Source organism: Equus quagga, chromosome 4, assembly GCF_021613505.1.
Source record: "Equus quagga isolate Etosha38 chromosome 4, UCLA_HA_Equagga_1.0, whole genome shotgun sequence".
NCBI classification, from domain to species: Eukaryota; Metazoa; Chordata; class Mammalia; order Perissodactyla; family Equidae; genus Equus; species Equus quagga.
The window spans coordinates 131,685,956-131,697,096 of NC_060270.1; the positions used below are offsets into that span (position 1 = coordinate 131,685,956).

General features: G+C 39.2%; 1 protein-coding gene across 3 annotated transcripts in view; it reads left to right on the forward strand.

Annotated features, from left to right (window-relative positions):
* Positions 1 to 11,141, forward strand: part of LOC124237922 (zinc transporter ZIP10-like) — a 123,725-nt gene that overhangs the window by 108,062 nt on the left and 4,522 nt on the right. For all 3 annotated transcript variants that reach the window (XM_046658053.1, XM_046658052.1, XM_046658051.1), the window contains exons 8-9: positions 47 to 127; positions 7,553 to 7,743. In XM_046658053.1, the coding sequence (XP_046514009.1) occupies positions 47 to 127; positions 7,553 to 7,743 (272 nt within the window). The remainder of the gene's footprint in view (positions 1 to 46; positions 128 to 7,552; positions 7,744 to 11,141) is intronic.

The following is an 11,141-nucleotide window of genomic DNA, read 5'->3' on the forward strand; positions in this document are numbered from 1 at the left end:
GAAGATCAGTAAACGTGGCTTGCTTCTTTTTTTTCTCCCACCTCAGGAGCAGCGTTCAGTGCTGGATTGACAGGAGGAATCAGCACCTCCATAGCTGTCTTCTGTCATGAACTGCCGCATGAATTAGGTAATAGAGCCCTAAAAGTCATCCCAGAGCCCATCACACCTCAGACTTCTTCAAATGTAAACGCAGCCGAATTTTAGAGATTGTTAAAACGTAAAAAATGACTGATGGCAAGTATGAAGTGTCATCATTCTCTTATTTATTGTATAATTTTTGTTATATGCTCCTAAAACATGTATTGTTTTATATGTATGTATTTTTAATGTATGTGAACAATATTGTGTTATATCCCATTCTGTTTCTTACCTTATGTTACTAATCATCATGTTTTTAAACTCCATCCAGGTCACCATGAATTAATTTAATATGTTGAGTCTGCTCAGTACTCAGAGGTGTGCGTTTACCACATTTGACATATTTAGCATCTAGTATTGGACACACCATGTGGCCTTTAATTTCCTGCCACTACTCACAATGGCGCATTGAACATCTGTAAACGTGGTGCTTATAGACCCTGCAAGAACACTTTTTGGGCCTATACCCAAGAACGGAATGGATGAGTCTTAGGATGTGCATGCCTGAGAAGCGCCATGTCACTAAGATGGCCACACTAGTGTAATCTAACCTGCAGTCGCTGAGAGTTCCCATGTTCCCACAGCCCTGCCCACATTCCACATTAACTAACTCTCTAATTTTTGCCAATTTAATAGGTATGAGATATTTCTCTGTTTAGTTGACATTTATTGATCTACCAGTGCTTTTTTAGTTTCTCTTCACGTGTTTTGGTTTTCTCCTATATGTTGAAAAACAGAAGTAAAAGGTGTAAACGTGCATTCAGATAGAAAATATCTGAAGAATGTGGAGATGACATTAATTTGAAAGAAACAAACTCCATCTTTTGAGTATCCAAGGAATTTCTTCATGTGCTCTTTCTAATTTAATATTTTTCTTCAATTTATCTGACTAGGAAACATCTATAATTTGTGTTTAATTGTCTTGATTGGTAGTAGCCTTACTTGCTCAGTTTGATTAGAAGTTATTCATATAATTTTCTTAGAAAATTATTAACTGTTCACAGAAAGCAGAAAAATCTGTTAGTGCTTACTTGGTGCTGATTCTTTAGGGCTTGACTTTCTTGTAGTTTTGATAACCTTGCCAACCTTGGGCATGTAGCCTTCCATCTTGTTCGTGCCCCATAATCCTTTACCCAGACCAGATCATCACTTCCTTCCTTGTCTTTTGCTTGGACAGTTTCCATAGTGTTAAATGTCTGGTTTCATTCCATTCCAGTGTACCTCATATACCTTATTGGCAGATACATCTTCTTAAATGTCACTTGCTTATGTAATCAAAATCGTTTAGTAGCTCTCCTTACATCTGAAGTAAAAGCTAAGATTCATTAGTCCTACTTTCAGTGACCTCCACTCGGGCTTCTACTTGCCTTTCCAGCTTCCCTCACTGTCCTTGCTGTTGCGTGTTTTCCACTTCACCCAAACACAAGGCACCAGACAGACACCTAAACCTGTTTCTTTGCTTATACCCTCCTCCTACGTGGCTTGTCCCACTACCTCTGTCCCTAGTTTTCTCCAGCTTCACTGCCATCCTCCCGTGTCCATGCCTTGGAGTACTCTTTCTTCTCAGCTTTATCACTTACTTTCTTGAGGTCCTTCTTTTGGTGCTTAGTGTATTTTCATTTTAGATGTCCTGTTTCTTAAAATGTAGGTTCTTTGTGTGCAGATACTGTATCTTCTACCCTTCTCTAACTACTTTCCTGTTAGAGAATGATCTGCCATGCCAGTACTTCCTTTCAATTCCATAGCAATACAAATCAAGGCCTTCTGTCAGTTTTTATACATGAGTAACATATTGCCTCATAGTTTTAACCTTTCACTTTTTCTTTGAACTTGCTTAGTAATAGTCACACACATATGTGGATAGTCACACACGTATCCACAGTATACTAGGGAAACCTCCGACTGCCCTTCCTGCCCACCCACTGCCCCCTGAATGGAGTATGTCAGGCCCCTTTGTGATTACGTGTGGTTTTACTGAATTGTCCTAACCCCCGAGGACCCGCCGAGGCAAGAATTGACAGCGGGGAGCTTGGAGATTAGGGATAGTTGCCCTCCTACTGCTTACTCCTCTTTCTCTCGGTAGTTTCTCACGGAAAGAGTGACACACAAAGACTGATAGCCGCATGTAAAACAAATGCACTGCATATCTTAATGGCCGGGTAAGCCCTTGACACCCAGTGCAGAGGCAGAGCTCTGGGAAGAGCTGGGTTAGAGAGAACTCTGCTTGGGCCCGGACTCCTCAGCGAGACATTCAGACCCCAAATCTCTACCTGTTTTACCCCACAAAGCAGAGGTTGAGACGCTACTGCTGTGAGAGGAAACTTCAATCCAATATGGAACTTAGAAGGAAAGCAGTGAGACCTTATGAAAATGTGCAGTTTCCCCTAATGCCTAGTGCTAAATTGACGTAAACTGCCCCATATTCTAGCTGCTGAGGCTACTAGGGAAGAAAGAACATAAATGACCCAGCTTCCTCCCCTGGAGGCGACAGAAAAGGCTTTGGCCCTCATATCCATCAACATGGTGGGAAGTGGTCCACTGACCATAACTAAAGGAAGTAGATGTGGAGCCTAATTTTTGCCTTTAAGTCACCGTAATGGTAAAATAGGGCCAGATGAGATGTCTCTACTCTGATTCGATTATCCACTCTTACTCACTTGGAGACAGACAGGTGTGGAGAGAGGCATAGAACCTTCTTCCTCGGAACCTTCAAGCAAGGAAGGGGAGAAACCAGGCCCCTAGAGGCTGACACGGAAGCCTGGCAGGTCGACAGGGAGAAAGAGAAATCCTCTGCCTGCTTACTAGGTTACGATGTTGGCAAAGCAGCCTAAACATCATAGTCCAGGATAATTTATTCATTCTAAAACCTCTTTTGTCCTAGTTAAATTTCTTATTGTGAATTCTTAAAACTATTTTTGAGATTTCTATACTAAAGGCCACACCCTGAGGGGAAAGATATGTATTTAAATTACTTTGCAGTGCGTTGCCCTCGGCCTCAGTCAGTCAGTAACTCCAAGCGTAGGCGCCCCTCTCCTGAACGGATGACTGTTTCTCTAGTGGTGCACAGCTGTGGGGTTTGTTTGTGTTTAGGAACGTGGTACGAAAAAGACGTGCACTTTCAAACCTAGAGCAGCATGCAGCTCGGAGATGCCCTCTGAGAGGCTTGCAGAAACTGAAACCGTCTGAGGAAACGGAAGACTCCTCTCTCTCCTTTCCTGTTTGCTCTGGGTGTGGTCATGGTGACATTGCCTGAATTATTACTCCTTTCTCTTTTCTGTTTTTGCCAAACTTGTGTAGCTAAATTTAAGTAAGTTACAACATTACTCTTGTATTCTCTGCACATTTTTCCACCCTCCTAATAAGGAACTCTATAAACATTTGAAAAATAATTTATAAGAAAGCCACATAAGATTAGGGATAATCCAGAAGGATAGTTAATCAAACTCTCGTTAGATTAAATAACGTGTTTCGACTTCAAGGAAAGAACGTTTGGTAAATAAATGTAGCCATATCATTGAGATTCCGTTTGAAGAGGCTATAATACTGTCCATTTTTTCCTTTCCTCTCATGTGTATTAAGGGTTAAATAGAAATTCACCCTAAGATTTCCATAATATACGAAGTTGTCCAGGGACAACTGAACAGTCACTGTATGTATTCATCCATGTGTATGTGTGCATTATTGAAGGCAAAAATAAAGAACCGTAAAATACGTACTTGTTGAAGAAAACGTCAGTAGTTGATGTTAGCAGATGCTATACTACACAGTACAGTATAGTAATTCACATGCTATAGCGCTGGATCACATCAGTTTAACAGCTCTGGCAGGGACACCATTCGTTGTGCTAGTGATATCCTTTGTCAGCAGAAAGGAAAGACTACTGATTTATCAAAGACGGGGGCCAGCCCGGTGGCGCAGCAGCTAAGTTCGCATGTTCTGCTTTGGTGGCCCAGAGTTCACCAGTTCATATCCCGGGTGTGGACATGGCACCACTTGGCAAGCCATGCTGTGGTAGGTGTCCCACATATAAAGTAGAGGAAGATGGGCACGGATGTTAGCTCAGGGCCAGTCTTCCTCAGCAAAAAGAGGAGGATTGGCAGCAGATGTTAGCTCAGGGCTAATCTTCCTCAAAAAAAAAAAAAGTAGATTTGCTTGTTTGGTATAAATCCTAACTGTGGGTATTTGATTTATTTTTCAAATGTTTATACTGGTTCTTACTAAGAAAGGAAGTAGAGAAAAAGGGAGAAAAATATGCAAATATCTTTGAGAATTTATAACCTGAGATAAGACAGGGACAAAGATAGATTTTAAATGAAATAATTCATCTTGATACAAGATCATTATATAAAAATCATTTATACTGCTATATATTAGCAGTGAACAGGGAAATTGAAAATTTTTTAAAGTACTATCTAAAATAACACCAAAAAACATGAAATACTTTGGTTAAATCTAACAAAATATACATAAGAATCTGTATGCTGAAAACTACAAATCGCCAACAAAAGAAGTCAAAGGAGACCTAAATGGAGAGACGCACCAGGTTCAGAAAACAGAGGACTCAGTATTTTTAAGATATCAAATCTCCCTGTAGAGTTAGTGCATCCCCATCCGAATCCCAGAAGGGTTGTTTTGGAGATAAATGAGCTTTTTCATAAGTTTATATGGAAAGGGAAAGGAACTTGAATACCCAGAAGGATTTTGAAAAAGGACAACAAAGTTGACTTTAAGGCTTACTGTAAAGCCACAGTAATCAAAACAATTCATACTGGTGAAAGAGTAGACACAGAGATCAGTGGAGCAGAGTATAGAGTCCTCGCATATGTAGGAACTTATTTTCAACAAAAATGCAAAGAAAATTCCATGTTGAAAGGATAGTTTTTTCAACAAATATTGCTGCAATAATTGAATATCTACTTAAAAAAAAAAAAAAAACACCACAGACAAAAACTAACCCAAAAATGGATCACTGATCTAAATGAAAAATTTTAAAATATAAGACTTAGAAGAAAACATGGAAAAGCTCTTGGATTAGGCAAAGTGTTCTTAGGTCCAACACCAAAAGCATGATCCCTTAAGGAAAAAAGTAATAAAATGGACTTCATAAAAATCAAAAACTTTAGATAAAAGACACTTAAAAAAATGAAAACAGCAGCCACAGGCTGGGAAAAAATATTTAGAAAAATATGTATTTGATAAAAGATTTGCGTATATGACCCAGAAATCCTACTCACAGATATCTGCATAAGAGAAATGAACACTTAGTGTTGACACAAAAGCCTGTCTGTGGATGTGTACAGTGGCTTTATTCATAGTTGCTCAAAACTGGAAATAACCTAAATGTCCTTCAGCTGATGAATGGGTAAATAAACTCTGGTTCATTTAGGGAATGTTACTTGGCAGGAAAAGGCAGTGACTTTCTGATACAAACTGTTACGTGGATGAATCTTCCACACATTCTACTAAGTGAAAAAAATCTGGACTCAGACGACTTCATCCTGTACGATTCCATTTGTGTGATGTTCTGGAAAAGGCGAAACTGTAGGAACAGAAAGATCACTGGTGCCTATGAGTGAGGGGCTGAGGAAATTTTGGAGGTGGGAGTAAAGAAATAGTTCTAAAGTTTGATGGTGGTTGTGGTTACATGGTATGTACTTCTGTCAAAACGCAAATCTACATCCAAAAAGGGGGGGAATCATGTATGCAAGTTATATCTCGGGTTTAAAAAGTATTCATTAAAAATAATTCATCTCGAATCTCGATTGGTTAATTCATGCTGTGTGGTTGCCACTCAGGGATGAAGTGAATCATCTTGCTATCCAGTATTATCAGGGAAGGCATCAAAGTGGACATAGTGTGTACCTCTGTTCGTTGAGTATTAAGTAATCCTTTTTAAACTCTCTTTTAAAATTCTAAAAGGAAACACTGTGTTTTATAACTTAAGAAGCATTCTTCTGTAGTCTCGTTTTGTATTCCCTAACCTCCTGCTAAATGAAATTGTCCCTTTAGCACAGTTGGTGGGTGAATTATTGACAATATGGTGGGGAAATTTGTAGAGGAAGAAGTTAGGGAACTCTTTCTGTAGAGGAAGCTGAGAAAGGCCTGAGGAAATGAAAACTCAAGGGGAGGGAGGAGATAAAAGCTGATGTTGAATCCAGGTCTCACCAGGAGAATTGAGTATTTAGGATCAGAGGGGAAAGATGTAAGGAGAGTATTAATATTAGGTGGAAACTGGAGAATGGCAATTTAGAAGCCATTGGTAGGTAATCTCCTTAGGTGTATCTTAACTTTCCCAATAATGTTGCAGGATTTAGTTTGTAGCAATTTGTTGGAATATGGAAAAATAATGCCTTGCACTAATTTCTTTGTTGTTAACTTCTACTTATTTGTTAGAAACTTTAGGACCTTGTAACCATACAGTTAGAAAATAACAAATCATGTATTTTTAGTCATGTGAGATCTTTTTTAAGAGAAAGAAACAAACCTCTGTATTTTGTATAGTACTTTGCCTCTACTAGTGTTGAATTATTGATTGGATGTTTGTATGTTTAGTAACAAAAAGTTTGTTATAATTAGTAAAACTATTGTTTTTGACCCTTTTGCTTCAAGATTATTATTTCTAGCGGCATTTTGCCCTTCTAGTAACATCTCTCTCAGCGATACTTAATCATTTTTTTCCCTGGTATTCCAACTTGAGACAGAAGAATAAGAAAAGCCTCTATTCTTTTTTACAGTTTTAGGATTTTCAGATTTAATTTTTTTCCTGGAACAAATAAAACATCAATGTAAACAACATACAATATACTTAGAGCGTCTGTTACCTCTTTCCTTACTTAGGCCGTTTCCCTTTGAACAAGGGCAGCGATCAGAGAGCTCGAATTGTTGCTCACAAAAAACACAGTGACCCAGTTCTGTTCTTCTGGGTTTTTTTCTTTTTTAAAAAATTTTATATTTCATGTCATACCGTAAAATTGACCTTGCTTTTTGAGGTACAGTTCTTTGAATTTTAACATGCATATGGATTTGTGTAACCACCACCATCGGGATGCAGAACAATTCCATCACCCCAACCAACCCCTCCTGCCATCCCTCTGTCACCAGGCTTTCCCACCCCTGCCCTCTGGTGACCACTCAATGTTCTCCATCAGTGTAGTTTTGTCTTTGAGAATATCAGACAAACGGAATCATGTGTAACCTTTCAGACTGTCTTCTTTCAGCATCATGCCTTTGGGATTCACCCAAGTTTTTTGCATGTTAAAGCTTTAATTTAATAAGTAAAAAATAAATTTTCATGATAAAATTTCACTTCTTAAAGGTGCATTGTTTTTATGTCATTGTTAATTTTGTTTTTTTCCCTAAATTTGTATATAAAATCCTGTGGTTTTAAAACTCTCACATTATGTCTTAACTGCAGGTGATTTTGCAGTTCTTCTTAAAGCAGGCATGACTGTAAAGCAAGCAATTGTATACAACCTCCTGTCTGCCATGATGGCTTACATAGGCATGCTCATAGGCACGGCTGTTGGTCAGTATGCCAATAACATCACACTTTGGATCTTTGCAATCACTGCAGGCATGTTCCTCTACGTAGCCTTGGTGGATATGGTAAGATATTTTATATTTTTCTTGTTACACTAAATCTGTAAATAGAATGCAACTTTTAAAAGGGAAGAAACCTTTGGATGTGGTTTGAAAGACTTAATTATTTTTCAAAATATAACCCATTTTAAAGACATGTGATATCCTAAATAATCTGTTAGGGAAAGACATTTAACTATAGGAGGGTTCGTTCTTGGCAAACCAGTTGAGATGCTGGAAATTTTTGTCCAAATGATGTTGCTATTCAAAGTAATCATCAGTAGTATTTAGAGATATAATTACAGAAGTATACTACTTTGAAGGTTTTGTGATATTGAAGTGAAAACGTTGTTCTTGTTAACAAAATAATTCTTTGAGCTTGCTTTGTGGTGAACAAGGAAGAAATACTATACCTCTTAGGTAAGCCAGTCTTCTGCAGAAAATGGTGTATATTCCAAGGGATTTAAGTAGTTTTCCTTAATTCTGTGATTAAAAATTTAGGTTATATAGTTTTGAAATGAGACTATCTGATAGATCCTACCAGGAGGAGAAGTGAATGTAATATCAGATTAAAAATAAAAAGTAACAAAATTGCTAGTTCTGCAAATACACTGCCTAACATATTTAGGATATTAAAGTAAAATTAAAAAACTAATTGTTAGTGTTTAGATTTATTAACTTTAAAGTTAGAAATAATGCCTATTTACTATAGAAAATTTAGAAAATAGGAACAAAAAGAAAAAATAGAAGTTGTTTACATTCTCCACCTAGAGGTCTGTTTCCCGAATCTCCTCTTAGACTTTATTTCCTATCCCCATGCTCACCTAATACTCTTGCTTCCTACTTCATGGAGAACATGGCAGCCATCCATCAAGACAACCTCTCGCAAGTTCCCCTCACTATTTCTATTCATCCCCCAGTGTCCATGCCTGTTGACCTTCTTTCCTGTTACTCTGAAGAACTGACTACGTTCCTGGCTGAGGCCAGCTCCTTCCAATCGTTCACTAGAACTTATCGCCTCTTGCTGACGCCCTTAAATTCTCCCCTTTTTCTTCACATCATTCATTTTTCCCTCTCTGCTGGATCATTCCTGTCAGCATCTAACCCTGACGATACTTCTCCCTCTGACAAGGTCGGGAGAGGCGTGGTTCTTAACTTGCTTCTTGTTTCAGCCGCCCCCAGTGCTCGCCTTCCCTCGGAGAGCAGTCACCCTTTCTTGTCTGTTGAGTCTCTTCTCTCTCGAATCTGGCCTCATCAGGTTTTCTCCCTAACCGCTCTGCAGATTGTTCTTGTGAGATTTACCATCTACCACAACATGCGTGGCGAAGTCCCCTGGTCATTCACCTGCCATTTACCCTGCACGTCTTCATCTTACGTGTCCTAACAGCAGCATTTGGCAGTGGGTCATTCTCTTCTCTCTGAAACACTCTCTTGTCACTTGCTCCTGTACCCCGCCCTTTCCTGGCTTCCCACCTCTGCCCTTTTTTTCTCAGGTGCTGGATCCTCTTCTCCTCCCCTACCTCTGTCAGTGAAAGCCTCTAAGAAGTCTCATCGCTCCGAATATTGATTGGATGATAATTCCAAAGTTTACATCTTAAGCCCAGACCTTTTCCTTAACTCCACATCAGTGTATGCACCTGTTAAACCCGAATGTCTAAAAGGTACTGCAGACTTACTATGTTCAGAACCCAGTCCTGAATACTTGCCAGCCCCACTCCTTGCACCAACCAGCACCTCCTCTAGAATTCTCCATCTCAGAAATGACAGCTCCATTCTTCTAGTTTTTCAGATCACACCCTGAGTATCGTTTTTTGACTCTACTCTCTCTGTCCTCCCCACAGCTGGCTTGTCAGTAAGTCCCAAGGGCTGCAGCTCCTAACCACCTCTGCACCCCCACTCTCATGCAGGCCACCGTCGTCCTTCCCTTTCTGTCTGCTCGCCCTGCCCACCACGCACTGCATCAACAGCGCAGACAGGGGGATCTTTTTAAGTGATCCTGGTAAGATTAGATCATGTCAGTTATGTGCTTCACGCCCTTCAGTGGTTTCCATCTTATTCAGAGTAAAAGCACCAAAGTTCTTGTTTTGACCTTCAAGGTTTTTCATCCTCCTTATTTCCTCTTCCTCTCCCTCCTTCATTTCCTAATCTTCCCTCCTCCCCTCCCCACTTCCCCAGGAGGTGCACTCTGCCTCGGGTCCTGGCTCTTGTTGATCACTCCACGTGGAATATTTTGTCTGCAGACATTCTCCCAGCTAGCTCCCTCACTTCTTGTGAGGCATCCTATCTAAAATTTGACTGTCTACCCCAATATTTCACATCCACTATCCCTACTTTAGTTTTTTCTCCTTTGCACTTGTATCTCGATCTATTAATAACACACTAAACATTTTACTTATTTATTGAGTTCATTATGTGCCCCACTAGGATGTCAGTTTTGGGAGGGCAGGCATTTTTGTCATAGTTCACTAACTACTGGACATGTGTTTACAATTAGTTGAATGCAGAATGAATGAGCTAATTCTTATCCTAGGAAGCTAAAGATGTAAAAAGAATGAAAGAGTCTCTACAGTACATATTTATAGTCTAATGAAGAAGAAAAGTAGCCATCAATTACAATTCTTTTGATACATGTTATGATAAAAGTGGTGCACCATGTTTGTGGAACTACAGAGAAGGGCTCGCTAAAAACTTGGGAAATAAAATTAGGGAAGTGTTTCTGGAATAGGAAATCTGAGCTTGAATCTTAAAGTAGAAGAGTTTGTTAGAAGCAAGAGGAAAGGGCATATGAGAAAGCAGAATAATAAAGAGCATCATTGTTTGATCAGTGAGTTTACTCCTGGGACCATATTCTGAGGAAATAACCTAAAATGACTACTGCTAATATAACAAACAAAAATAAGACCATATTAAAGTGTTCTTTGCAGTAGTGTTTATAATGTCACAGTTTTATTGGAAAGACCCTAAATGTCCAAGAAAAGGGGGACAGACTATCCACATATATTTTAGGATTTTAGTGACACTGAAATATGTATTTTCTAATATTAAGTGGAAAATAGATACAAAAATTGCATCCATAGTTGGCCAGATCGTGACAGTCACACAACATGCCATGCTAAAAAGATCAGAGTTTATCTTAGAAATTTGAGGGAGCCATTAAAAGGTGTAAGCAACAATGATGTGATCACATTTGTTTTAGAAAGACCGCTTTGGCTAAGGGGAGACATTTTTATTGGTTTATAGTCATTTTAGAAGATAGCAACAGTACCAGAGGTTTTAGTTTGAGGTGCCTTTAGGATACCCAGCTGGAGGTACCTGGTTTAGGGGGCTTGGACAGCACCTGTTTATCAACCAGTGAGAAGCATTGTTGCATTTTAACGAGGATGGCCGTACCAGTCGGTACTGGCTGGCTGCTAGCTGTGGTTATG